Source organism: Diprion similis, chromosome 12 (genome assembly GCF_021155765.1).
Source record: "Diprion similis isolate iyDipSimi1 chromosome 12, iyDipSimi1.1, whole genome shotgun sequence".
Lineage (NCBI taxonomy): Eukaryota > Metazoa > Arthropoda > Insecta > Hymenoptera > Diprionidae > Diprion > Diprion similis.
This window is the reverse complement of record NC_060116.1, coordinates 2357567-2372242: the sequence shown is the minus strand read 5'-3', so window position 1 is coordinate 2372242 and position 14676 is coordinate 2357567. Positions and strand designations below refer to the sequence as shown.

Here is a 14676-nt window from a genome sequence, read left to right as displayed (position 1 = left end):
TATCGCGATGATGCATTTTTAGGACAAATGGTTATTTGGCAACTTTAGGATTACATAAAATATGGTAAACCGTTGAAACAGCATCAAAAAAATTAGATCTTGTAAATTAAACTTCTTCGGTTATTTCAACGTTACTAACTTCAGTCTCGCAACTTCGTAAAAACTCAATAAACAACAATTGCACCGCGTTGAAACGCAGCCGTCCGACGGTTTTCGAAACTCGCGCCCGTGGCTCACTCCGGACAACTACTTTAGAACGGTTGCGACACGCACTGTGACACGATCGCGATTAGCGTCAACGGTGCTACGAATTTGACGATAAACGACAAAAATCACACTCACATGTAAGTTGCAGCAACAGCAAAAGAGCAGCCACCTGTCTCCCGTGAGCCGCCATTGTCCGGAGTTTAAAACCGGTCAGCGAGCGGTATGTTCCTCTTCCTCTCGGTTTTCCGTTCGAAGATTCAAATTTATTTATAACAACCGACGTCGTAACGTTTTCGATGCGTATTTCAGGCGCGTCTCTTATCGAGGATGAAAGTCGGCCCCGAATTATCGGTTATTCACTCTCACACACGCGGTCAAACCTCGGACGTTTGTCCGTCTGTGTCTATCTTTCTCCCGAGCTCTCTAATCACGCCCGCAAATCGACATGTAAGCGTCGTCGCTGTACGGTGGACGATTTCATACTGTGGCGGGGAGTGCCGCGCTCGTTTGTTTCGACCCGTTCGGGCAGCTTCGGCCGCACTCGGCAAGCCTCGGGAAGCGACGTCGCAGGTAGAGCCGAAGAGTGAAGACTCAAACGGCCAACTTCTCGGTGCTCGTGCGGCCTCGCTGCTACGCATTTCTAGCGACTCGCGAACCTCCGGCCGTCTCGTCGGCCGCGCCCATCGTTTCCAGCGCTTTAATTGTTACAGCATCGCACGCATTGACCTGCAGGCTTGTTTCATTAGTTACCGTAGATCCTGGAAACAGAGGTTGCCTGCATTCTTCGCTTCTTCACTACACTCTGGGCCTCGAACACCTGCCTAATTGGTTTATCCTTACAATTAGCCGCACTACGACGACGACGGGGAGGTTCGGTTCTTCCGATGCCAGTCTGCAAGAAAATATTTTTTTGATTGGTTTTTCAGCACCATGAACTTGTTGTTCAAGTTTTCGGAGATTTTCAGGCAGCTCGGTCTTCGGTGAGCAAATCAAACTCGGATTGCAGTTTTTCGCAAGTTCTATAACTACGAGAGAAATTTTCTATGTATAGGGTTGGATTGTAAAATTTCGAAAGATAAGACAAAAAAAGGAGGAAAATCTTCCAGGAAAAGTTTCGCTTGATTTGTAAATTATTGTTAACAATAAGAAAATTTAACAATAGTAACATATGATACAGTATCGAAAACCAATTACAGGAAAACGATTGAATAATCGACCGTAGTTTTGTTCATTTGTGGCAATGCATTAAAATTTTTTTCAGTCATAGATTTTTTTATAGAATAATTTTTCGAAAAAAGTATTTTAAGCATTGATATACTTATAATTCACAAAAGCTTGCCACGCGTTTCGAATAATAAGGTATAGAAAATGCGAAGAAATCACGAGAGTCGACATAATTTTATACTTCAGAGTCTTTCATTTGAAACAACGGCTAAAAATCTTTATAAGAACGCTGATAAAGGTGATTCCGTCCTTTACAGTTTTCTATAAGTACTTTACATAAGTACTTATACCTCGCCTACAAGTAAAACGGAAATTTTCTATCACGAATATTTCTGTGAACAATGATCTAGCCGTCAGAAGGAAACTCTAAGAAATGTATATGAGTAGGTATAAATTAATCACCATTTCTAAGCCATCATGAGACATTTTTTAACCAAGGTTGATTCATGTGTGAGCTATTCCACACTAATGTTTGCCACATGATATTCGAATAACTGGTTGAATTTAATGATTTTCATTCTTTTCCAACGCTCTATTTCTTCGTTCCTATGTGAAGCGTATAACTATCATAAACGCGAATCATGATCATCGCAGTAAGTATCGTACTTGCAGTACGAATAACTAGTATCCACCGTAAGATAAGTTTTAAAATTTCATTCTATCGTCTTCCGCAGACAGTAGTCAACTTTTTTTTACAGTTTTAGAACGAAAATATGATATCAAATACAAAGGCAGAACCGCAAGCTCATTCGAAAGCCGAGGGGAAACCGAAAACGCAAATTGAAATGGAATTGTGCGAGGGCTTGAAACGACGCAGGGATGTTTGCGTAAAATTACCTGATTGTCGTGTGAACGAAGCTGATGTATACGCAACGAAATCCAAAGTCAAGTATATTACCATCTCGCCGCCTACAGCGCTTACCCAGTGCCCTATTATATCATACGCTCTTGACTCCGAATGGGAAACAAGTCGGGGTGAATTTCGTTTGAAATACAGATATGAAAGTACGCGATGGCAAATCCCAAGAAAATCGCTGAGTACAAACAGAAGATGCGTTGCACTTCATTTCCACAAAACAGCGTCTATTAAGTGGAAGGAGAGAATCAGTAATAATGAATGAAATATCAGGTAGATTGTGTATCAAAAAGGCAGAATAGATAGTTTTATGCAGAGCATAACATAAACTCAACCAGGTTTTTTTAACAACTACTAGTTGATGATGATTTCCCGTAAAGCAGCATTGACGGACTCAAAAAACAAATCGATAATCATTGAAACAATACTTTTGATCAATACACCAATGCATTTGTTTTTAATGGTTTCACTTGTAATTTTCTTGATGTTTTTTCTAATATTAGGCTGATATAGAACAGATAGTGGTAAGTCGTCAGTTATTTTTACGATACATACAGATATCAGCAGCTTTTGGTATAAATCCCAATTCTTAGTTAGGTTAAGTCAAGTCTTAATAATAATGTAAGAATATTAGGATATTTGAAAATTCCGTATTTGCGACCAATAAAATATCATTGAAATGAATTAAATAGAGATTGAGCGACAAAACTCACTGACTTGCTCTTGTGGTTTGATATATTTATCCAAGCGCTACATGCTTCTTGTAAAACAAATTGACCGTTCACTCAAATAATATTTAATAAGGCCCAATGGGATATTCTCCTGAACAAAAAAGGTATTGATTGTACAGAAAAAACTGGAATCACAACTACTAACCACAACTACTAATGCATTTGAATAATTCAATGATTCATTGCATATTAGTATTTGAGTATTACGCCAGTCCTGCGAACAGGTAAATGTACCTCTCTGTAATATACAAATGTAGTGTAAATTTACTGGATTACATAACATATTTATTTTGTATTTTAATACGATATGCTATTGTCATTGGCTGTCACCAAATAAGTGTAATAGCTTCACTCCACAATACTTCTTGGAAAACATGGTTGGGTCAAAACCATAATCCAAACTATCACATCACGTATGGTTGGCAGAATCGATCAATCTAAATTTACGCCATGCGAAACCGAAGGGTTTGGGTGTATAAACATTACGGTGTTTTGAAAAAAAAAATTTTTCTTATTACGTACCCTTCGAAAAGTTAGTTTTTAGCCTCGAACGAAGCCTCATGAAACCAAAAGGTGACTCATCTGGTTTGAATTTTTCAAATACTCTAATCGGAATATCTCGAAACCTATAATACAAGTTGAAAAGTTGCATGTGGTTTCATTTTGTAGATAATCAAATTTTCTTTGAGAAAAGTCTGGACTACTATACACCCAAATGTTCATCTTTTACTCGATACGAACGTTTGAAAGTGATAAGCATCTTCATTCGTTTATTCAATGCACTCAACTTTGAACGCTCGTATCGAATAGCAGATGGACATTCAGGTGTATAGTAGTCTCGACCATTTTGTACAGAAAATTTGATTATCCACGAAATGAAACCAAAAACAGCTTCCCAACTTGTATAGTTTTCGAGATATTTCTGTTGGAATGTTTGAAAAATTCAAACCGAGTGAATCACCTTTTAGAATTTTACCACCGAGTTCCGGTTTCACTAGGCAAGTCTGCAAATTATCTTCTTAATCAACAACGCAAACAGATTGTCGACGAGTAGCAGACGAAAAGATTATTACGACAACGTGTCTGCAGGTGCAGGAATCCGAGATGGTTTTGGCGAAAGCACTATAAGTAACGCTAATTGAAATTAATCGCTTTATATGGTTTAGCTAACAATCGTTTTATCGCTCGGCGATTATTTATCACGTTAATTTGAATTCAGCTCGATCAAACTTTGTTAATACAACTTAAATAATGATGGAGCGATGCTGTGTGTGTGACGACAAATTCACATAATTTGTAATTCCTACTTGGGAGAAGTAGGAAGACATTATGTAAATAGAAAATGTAAGCAAATAAATAAAAAAGATACAAAAAAAGCTGAAGTCATTGGACATTGCTAAAACAATAGTTCTTTGGATTATATGCAGCGCTGCCTAGTGCCCAGGGCGGCAAATTTCCAGGGGCGGCAAAATTCGGTGCTGGAGGAACAAAAAATTTCTTTGCATTATCAGTAATATTTTCATTATTGAGAGTTGTTAGAAAATTATAAACACTGCCGGTTTATTTACAAAATTTGAAAATAGCTACAGTGGTTAAAATTTTACACAGATTTTTAATAAGAAGAAATTACGTATTCTTGTTATGTATGATTGCCGAAAGTTTTTGGCTCGATCACAACTTCTTTGATATCATCATTATTTTAGTTCAAACTGCGCGCTGTGAAATACTCAGGTTACTGATTTCCACGTCCTCTTATACCACCACGTGCACTAGGAATTCGAATGTCATTTCAAAAAACGCTTTTCTCGAGATTTTCCGTCAACAACATTCTCGAACAGATCAACTGATTTTGATGGTATTTGCAGCATTCAACGCAGTTTTTTGAGCTAGCTTCCTAGTATCTCAAAACTTCCAGATCTGATGATAATTCGGCTTTCAAAAATCGGGGTGAAATCAAAATTTTTTTTTAAATTATTGATTTTTATAGCGGGAAGTTAAAAAGTATTCTGAACCCTTATCCATTTTGTGTAGAATATGGGTAATGGGGCGGCATTTTTTAGGGTATCCCAAGGCGGCACTAAGGGTAACTCCGGCGCTGATTATATGGCATTCTAGAATATTCTGACGAACCGGAGTTTCTATTGTGAAAAGAGACAGTAATAGCTTCGGTAGTTGCGATAAGAAGGAAAAAAAATTCGTCTCGAAATATTAGATCAGCACAGGGTGTACAAGTTTTTGTTCTTACCATACGAAATCTCAAATTATTCGATATCGCACCACCAAAATCAAACTATAACAACTCAAGAAATCACGTTTCTTCGGAAACGCCATGAAAACTCATGTAATACCATTCATTTTAATTTGAATACGAATTCACAAAAAAAACTTTCTTTTCTCCATATGCTACCTACAGTTTTGTTTCAAGCATACGATACAATACTTCATGAATAAAATTAAAAACTTCAAAATGACTCGGCAGGTCTGAGCGAGTACTTGATTTCGTTTATAATTTGTTCCAGATCTTTCGAAAAGTGTGGAATCGAGACTAGATCACTTTGTGTACACGCAAGTGTAATCTTTACTGTAGTAACGAGAGTCACAAGACCGTGCGATAGCATAAAACCATCAAATTATGTAATACAAATGGCAATCACACTACGCTTATGAAAACAAAGAGGCTAAACAAACACTTTGTTCACTAAAGACGTTAGCAGATAACGCTCGCTACAAAACCATGGTAACCTTTCTGCAGGTACATAATTAACTAAGGAAAGAAAAACGCGAGGGCCTGCACGCAATTCAAGTAAAAAATTTACAATATGGATCATACTTAACGTCTCAAAAATTTCGTGGCAATTACGTGACTTTATGAATGCGTCATATACATGTCCCAATCTATTTCTCAATTTGCACAGACATATTGGAGACGAGATCGCCTTACATTTATATTTCGATCTGTTTTAATAATAGCAAGCAATCATCAATCAGCCTCACGTATTTCAGATTATTTTTGGTGATATTTAAGAAAATACCCAGATGGTTGCAGTGATGGAACTTTGGCACAGGTGAAGCTGCGTTAATTGTAAGCTATTTTCTGGTTAACATGAACAGTGAGCATTATTAAGAGTGATAAGGGGTCCCCATGGGGTAGGGGTATTCGCACGTACATATATGTACACACCTACGAGCCCTATGGTACAAAATAATGAGTGTTATTATCTGGATGAAAATTATTCATATCCAAACTCCTGAAGATGAAGGCTAGTTTTCAAACCCCTGTAAGGAAAACCCGATTTTAGAACTCACTGGAGCGTGCGTAAGGTGTCCCATTTCCGAACAATGCGATAAAACGATGTTGGGGCATGCGCACAACTGATATCCTATATTTTACACACTACGGCTGTTTTGGGACATTCACACTTAGTAAACAACTCGATTTCACGCACAAAGTAAATTTATGTAAGACAGATCGCTCCCTAAATTCGCGTAATTTAGACCAATTTAGAACTTGGGATAGCAATTCGGCAAATGTCTACGACAGTTTCCCACGTGCCTGAAAAAGCACGACCGACTCGGGATCGCTTCTTGCGTAATTAATTAGGTACTAGAAACACGTGGTGAGAGTAACGTATAGCCTGTACATGCCAACTAGTCAAATGAGTGCCTTCTCGACGTAGACGAACGCGGTGGTTTCCTCTCGAGAGATGGAGGAAAAGGGTTCGTTTACATCACGTGACGTCATTGCAGGGGGGGGGGGGGGGGGTGAAGACGTAAGCTACACATTTGTTTAAAAACAAGTAACGTGATACCATACATTGTTGCAGGAAGAGTGTGAAAAATCGAAATAATACAGAGGCGGAGACGGAGATGCAAATAATGTTGTAAGTTACGTTTTATTGGTGGGGCTAGGTTAGGGTTTGTTTGACTGGCTTCACGTTATCTCCACCTTCGTGACAACTTAAATTACGTTTCTTGTAACTCCGTTGTATGTGAGTAAAAAATATTCGTTTTCATTCAGATGATATAGAGTTTCATTATTCGGATTCGGAAACATTTGTCACAATCTTAATTACAATTACACTTACAATAATTGTAATATATACGGGGTGTTCCGTAGGTAATCGACAAGCTTCAAATACTGATGACTTCCAATTTGAGTTTTTTTTTTGGCTCAACTAAATTAAATGAAAAATGGTTGCAATTGATTGCTGGTCGATATGGTATGAAATTTTATGTATTTCTTTTTAAATTAAAAGTTAGATCGTCTAATTTGAATACTGGCTCTGAAGATCTTAAGGTGTGAGTTGTTCTGAGGTTTTTCAATGCTTTTTTTTAAGGTTATGATTTGAGTTTTCAAGTTACTTTTTCTTTGTTGGAACTTTGTCTGTACAATTGCCAGTTACTATTTGTTCATTTCATTCCAGTGGGCTAATTATAAGATCGTGCTCGTTTGCATATACCAATCAAGCCACGACAATTAGATATAAATTATAAGCGCGAATACAAAAAAAAAATTATAGATTTTAGAATTTTTATTTTAAACAAATAAGATCTCTACTGGGTACATGTTGAATGAAATATAAAACTTATTTGCGAGGTTATAAAAAGGCGGCACGGTAAAACGATGCCAGTGCCATCTTTACGATTTTTCGGGAGAGCAAAAAACTGTCCGAAAATTTGAATGATTAATTTAAAAAAGAAAAAAACAAAAGACTTTCAAGAGTTTTTCAAGATCTTCAAATGGCCTGTGCCACGATTTAATATAGCAATCCGTCTTCGAGAAAATGACTCACGAAAATCGATTTTTTCTATGCCAGTGTAAGTCCATAGTTTGTGCCAACTTTTTTTTTAGTGGATTTAACTTCTAGGAGCTTAAAAGTGAGTTTTCTGTACTGCGCACATACGCCATTGTAAACAAAACTAACATTACGTGATCCTAACCTCAATTTGGTGCTTCGTGAAAAAATGCGCAACATACTCTTGCTATATAAAAAATTGTGTGCAACAAGGAGGCAACGGTCTTTTCGTCTCGCGTATTTGCAATATTCGACTTCGTCTTTTCCGCTCGCCCCGAAAAGACCGAGTTTGCCTTCTTGTTAAACAATATATTATTTCATAAGAAAAATTTCTCTTCACCTCGTTTACCGAATTCTGTGAGCGATAATCTTTAGTCTCCGAGGTTAAGGAAATATAAAAACAAACTGAATTATTTTATGTTCCAAGCCGTAAAATCTAAAGTTCATCTCCAGGAGGAGTTGCAAAATTTATACGAGTTCAAGAAAATTATTAACGATCAAAATCATCAGCATGCGAAGAAAATGGGTCACCGAAACCGATGATTACACATTAGTTGTTTATCTTGCGATTTTGTTAATTCTGTTATGAATCATTCCATAAAGTTTATGATATTACATATAATCATCCACCCCGTTACTCCACATTGACGATACCAATAGTTAATCGTGAAATAACCATGGTTGTGCACTATTATAGGGTGTCCGTTATTTACCAAGTTGATTATTTTTCTTGCGACGCCCCGTAAATTTTTAGTTTATAGCCTAAAACAAATCGTCAGAGCAATATAAGCCCTTAACATTCATGTTAAACCTTTCCCAAACGACAATACATTTTCCATTTATATTACATGGGAATTTGCCACTTTTTACAATCCATTTTTTTTCTTGAACACGTTAATATACAGCAATGAGAAAGACATGTTCTTATAGGAAATTGAATGCTCTACAAAAAAGGTCTGTTATAATTTTTCGATTAATTCACTCCTTCAAAAGTTATTCACGATCAAAGTTGAACTTATTGTAAATTTGCCGATTTTTTTACTTTTACGGTGAAATTATTATTATTTATTCTAGAAATATTTAATTCTGACGATATTGAGGTAAAAGGTTGAGAAAAAGTTGGAAAATGTATACATGTATATGGTGTGCCAAATGCCAAACTGGCGTATATAAAACGATACGCCATTTATTTTCCGAAATACCAAAAAAATCCGAAAATTTACAGTAAGTTCAACTTTAACCGTGAATAACTTTTGAAGGAGTGAATTAATCGAAAAATTATAACAGACCTTTTTTGTAGAGCATTCAATTTTCTAAAAGAATATGTCTTTCTCAATGCTGTATATTAACGTGTTCAAGAAAAAAAATTTATTGTAAAAAGTGGCAAATTCCCATGTAATTTAAATGAAAAATGCATTGTCTGTGGAGCAAGGTTCAACATGAATATTACATGGAACAACATGGCTTATATTGCTCTGATATTTTGTTTTAGGCTATAAACTAGAAATTTATGGGGCGTCCTAAAAAAAATAATCAACTTGGTAAATATCGGACACCCTGTGATGCACTTTCTAAATTTTGTAATTTTTTTTGTTAAGGAACTGGCCGTTTCATTTGGGCTGAAACGTTAAATAATTCTTCCGCGCTACTTTCGTCAACAGCTTGACGATTTTGTAGTCTCACGACCTCTAGTTAGTCGACTTTTGAGCACTAGTGCTTACAAAAACCACACGACATTCCCGTTTTTGACAGAAGGCAGCACAAAAAGTAGGATTTGTGGCATGTGCACAATTAGTGACTTCTCGACTCGTGTGCATTTCGGCACTTTACACTCGTCAAGAAATCTCTATTTTATGCGCACTTGCCCCGAAATTAACTATACTTGATAGTTATATCTTCTACCGAATAAGTATAATCACGCGTGATAATATATAAAGTAATTTTGTTGCCGTGCGTGATTGGACCGAAATTAAACTTTTAGCGAAACTATGTTCCATCTGTATAATAATATACAAAAACGCATATATGTTGGGTTATATTTTATTTTATTACAATAGATCAAATCCAAGTTTACACTATATGCATGCAGTGGGAAATAAAGAATAATTGTTATTACTCATGTGATCCACGTGGATGAAACACTTATTTGATTCAAATACGTTGTAGGTAATTGAATTCAGCAATGCGCCTAGATCCCTGAAACTTTAATTAATTGAACCGAAGCCTTTATTCATGCGCGGAAATATCACGTAGTTATTTTTTGGATGGTGAACATTTTTTTATCCAACTGAACAAATTTCATAATGAATATTATTATAGAAACACGATCAATCGAATGAGAAACGAACAAGCTGGTTAAATAATGATCAGTTGTTAATTTGTGGAATTAAACAAATGTGACTGTGTTGTCATTATACATATTTAATCCTCACGGTCGAGAGTCGGTATCAAGAATCTCGTAACGAACCATTCGCTTGAGTGTCGATGAATCGACAGGGTTCAAGATGAGTAATTGAATAGTTATTTTCGTGAGCAGAAGTCCCTGTATACGGAAATGCCAGAAATTCTACTACACTATATACGCAAAGTAGTCATTCAAGTGATCGCCACTAACTTAAAAATAATCGAAGCATAGATTAATGGAGTCCAAAAAAATAATCGAACTCGTATCGATTGAATCGGTAAAAATTATTCGATTAATCGATCATTTCGTATTTCTTTCTTTTTTTTTTTTGAAACAAAAGTTTCGTAAATTTCAGTATATACCTAGTCTTAATAGCGAAAAAGTTTGTCGATGATTTATGGTTTCATTAAAAATATTTTTTAATTTCAACGTGAAAATATTCATTCATCTTTCACTTATTATATCAAATAGATACTCAGCAAGCAAGACAATTACAATAGTTCATACTTTAACCGTATAAATTGATAGAATATTGCGTCGTTTATGAGAATAAAGAAAAAAAACAAATTGTGTCACCGATTGTGAAAAAAACTAACGGCGTCGGTCGATTAATCGGGAAAAAATAATCGATTTATTTGAAAATCGATTATTTTTTGTCATCCTCAGTAGAGTCAAGTTAGTTGTCGACGAACTTACTTGACTCATATCAGTTACAGCCGCTACAGGTCCGCACGCATACACATGTTTACAACGAAAAAAACAGCGAGAACGGAAGCGAAACTGTGACGATACGTGCAAGAGGCGCATATATGCGAGCATTGAGCGGCAAAGCGTCAGCAGGGGTGGTGTTGGGGGTGGGGGGAGTGATCTCGCGAATGACGTCCGAGATGCTGGTTGTGTTGGAGCAGGTCGGCTGGCGCCTGGGAGGCAGGCAGCCAGACGGGCGCCATTTAGGGGGGGAGAGAGTATCCCGCGGGCGGAATGGTGCGGTGGATGCCGGGAAGAAGAGGGGGGATGAGAGCGAGTGAGAAGAAAATAGCGCAACGCTTGTGAAATGGAGGGACGGAAGCTAGGCGCGGCTGCCTGCGAAGAGAAATGGGAAATGCGTGCCCGCGTACTGAGAGGAAACACCGGTGTGGTATTCGCAAGAGAGATAGTCCGGATAAAAAAGTGACGGCAAAAAGGGAAACGGCAGTTTGTATTAGCCGGCCCTGGTAATTAACGGAGCCAAAAGTCGAGCGTGCCTCGAAATTCTGATATACGTCCACGTTAACGTGGAAGAGATGCTGGCTTTGCTGAAAACGAGGGGGTTCAAACGGGCCTAAGGGTGTGCTTAAGTCGGGATTTAATTGGGATGTCTAGTAGAATTTTCGCTCCGCGGATGATGGTGCAGCTTAGTAAGGGGCGGTTATCGAGTAGCTTTAACTAGTCGGGTCAATACGGATTCTGTCCTGCTGTCATCAGTTTGTGGAAACCGTAAGGTTTTCATATAATAAACTGTGAAATTTTATAAAATCCTTTTCAGATTTCTCGTCATCATTGTAGGGATCATGATGAAAGTTAGGCCCGCGTTCACTAGACGTAACATAAACGGAAGATTAATCATCGTTCGTTTGACTATTCGTGGACGATTTGCATTATGGTTTTTTCATATTACTTAATGCCTGCAGAAGTAACCAAAGACCCTTGTAATAAAAACCGGGCTATGAATCTTTACTGTCTTAACCAAAATCTCTGGAGTAAATTTTTTTCCTACATTTTTGTAGAGAATGCTAACACCACTGGGTGTAGCACGACCTTTACATTTCATATCATTCGGAAACTCCTGAGAAGAGTCATGTAATGACCGGATGTCACTTGGGCGTTAAAGACATAATACTTATGAGATATAAGATATTTTAAAGTTGAATGAAACGATTGCACCTTCAGAATCGTGTATTTACAACAAAAAAAACAATACACATTTAACGGAATGAATTGTACCTTATAATTACAAGAAGGTGCAAAGCTCCGTTCATCCTCCTAGTTTTTATGTACTTTTCACACGCGTACAAGTATGGGGCACTCTTCTCTAAGGTCAGGTATCTTGACAATTGAAATCAGACTGATTTCTCAATTGGGGATCTTACAACAATCGAGTCTTGTTACTGGATAATGATTGCTTGTCGTGTAGCCACATCGTCAAAATTACTGGTGATCTGTAATCGCCAGAGTTTCCAAAAGCATTAACTTCTGGTAAAGCCTGCACTGGTTACTCTCATTGTTAAAATAATGTAACCTGTCAAAAAATACGAAGAGTATGATTGGATCTGCATTTTCAATGTGGCATGCGTTTGGCAATATTAATTCATACGCCAAAGAATAGTAGTATTTTCTAACTCGTTATTAGGCATGCCTTGCTCCATTACAGAAGCCGCAACCTACGTATTCAGAAGTGCATAGACGCACCTGCCAGAGGAGAAAACAACGTTGGTTCTTATCTCCAGACAAAAAAAAAAAATGGTAAGAGTCGTTGATAAGAGTATGGAGTTCAACCGGCGAGAGTCAGGTTAAGAGCTTGGGAAATTCCGTCTCTTGGGATAACAAGTGAACCGATTACATACTGGACTGAAAAGTTATCGAAGATCAGTAGCCCCAGACTTCGACCTCTTGCAGTCCTTTTTGTTTATCATTTGCCACCTTTATGTTCACGGCGAAAGACAGTCGTTTTGTGTCGACTCAGGCCCAGCGCCCCTTTTTATTTTTTCAGTCCTTCGTTTTACTCCTGGACTTTTAAGTGGTTCGAGTGTACGAGAACCATATCTACGGATGTCCAAATGCGCAGCCTGCTGCTGAGCGCAGACTCTAAGTGGATGTAACGAGCGATTGTGGTTCCTGTAGTTTCACTCTTCCTCTCTTCCTCTCTTCTTCTTCTTCTTCTTCTTCTTCTTCTTCTTCTTCTTCCTCTTCCGACTAGTCTTCTCTAGGTAATATCCTATTATTTATCTATTGTAAATAAACCGCAGAATCTTTTTCGATTCGAATTCCTTGTACAAGAAAGCATGGCCTTAGATTGCGTCTGCCTTCGACGTTTTAACTGTGAAAGGATAGCACCTTTTCTAGTCCGTCTCCTTTTCTACCACGAGAATTGGCGAGGTAAACGAATTCCGTTATCGATCTCGCCGAGGCTGTACGGTTAAGAGGGTTACGCAACATACGTGGAAACGCTGGGATTAAGGAGGCTCCTTATATACGCCCGCTGAACGAGCCTGCAAACGTGGTAAGCATCTCACCCTGTGTCGTTACTGCAAATTGGAGCACGATATTTTCACACTAAAACCATTGTCAACAAAAACAACCCAGCTTCGTAAGCTTGTAGTTAAGAATAAATGGTGCCCAACCATCTGAATCAAAAGTTGGCAAGAAAAAAAAAAAAACGGTACGAAAAATCTCCAACAATAATATTTGCTGTCCAGTTAAAGTCAACACGAACGAAATCACCGGTATTAATCTGAGATAGTTCAAATAACGAAAACTAATATATGAACAATTTGAGAAAAGGTTTCGTAATTATAGAACGTTCAAAACGATTTAACTCTGGTGCTTTTGACCCGATTATGATGTTCTTGGCCTAATTTTTTGAGCAGACCATTCATCCTTGATTAAATGAGACATAAGAGAATATTTTTGCATCCCTTACAGAAGTTTGGTAGCAGCTTTCAGAACACTTTCGGAAATGAGCAAATAACTAACGAATTATTTCGAATGTTTATGAAATCATTTCGTATTTCAATGTTTTCAATCGTTGCTGAACAAATTCTCTACTTGTCTTCAAGCTTCACCGTTTATAAATACGTCGAACTATCGTTACTTCGAAAGCCCAGCAATTGAAATATCGCTGGAACCGTTAAGAAATCGTTGCAGTTGAAACAGAGAGAGATCTTACAAATACTTTTTTATCGAGTGGAAATAATTTAAAGGTATCAAGGCTTATTTTTTTGAGAGGTAGCGGTACCTGATAACGAAAATTTTGAAAAATGTATACTTCCAACAAAAAACGCGTTTTTTCACTCTTCATGACAACTTTTCCATGTAAGAATTGATCAAGTAGTCGTTTGGCTCTGCGCTTGGATCGTGGCTTCTCGTAGTAAATTCCGGTCGTTTCTCGATACAGGCAAACCTAATGACCCATAAAACGTTGTGATTGGATTTTTTGATGCTCTCATTCTACTGTAATCGGGGTCACTGCACCGTTTCGAAGTGTCGTAAATGCTGGAAGAATTTCATGGTGCGCTGGGTAATAATTTCAACCAAAATGGAAGTTCGTCGCGCCTTTGTATACATTAGACAATACAATTCGACCGTAATGAGGGGTTAATGAGTTCTCAAGAATCATAACACACTTGTGAGCATATTTTATTCCATTTAAGAGATTTGCACTTTGTTCTACTTGAAAACAGTTTCCTATTGATTCAAATC

At 37.5% G+C, this 14676-nt stretch overlaps 1 protein-coding gene across 4 annotated transcripts in view; it reads right to left on the bottom strand.

The window, feature by feature from the left end:
- Nucleotides 1-694, bottom strand: part of LOC124413501 (fasciclin-2) — a 69817-nt gene extending 69123 nt beyond the window's left edge. For all 4 annotated transcript variants that reach the window (XM_046894125.1, XM_046894127.1, XM_046894126.1 and 1 more), the window contains exon 1: nucleotides 343-694. In XM_046894125.1, the coding sequence (XP_046750081.1) occupies nucleotides 343-397 (55 nt within the window). In that variant the 5' untranslated portion in view covers nucleotides 398-694. The remainder of the gene's footprint in view (nucleotides 1-342) is intronic.
- Nucleotides 695-14676: the final 13982 nt, after the last annotated feature.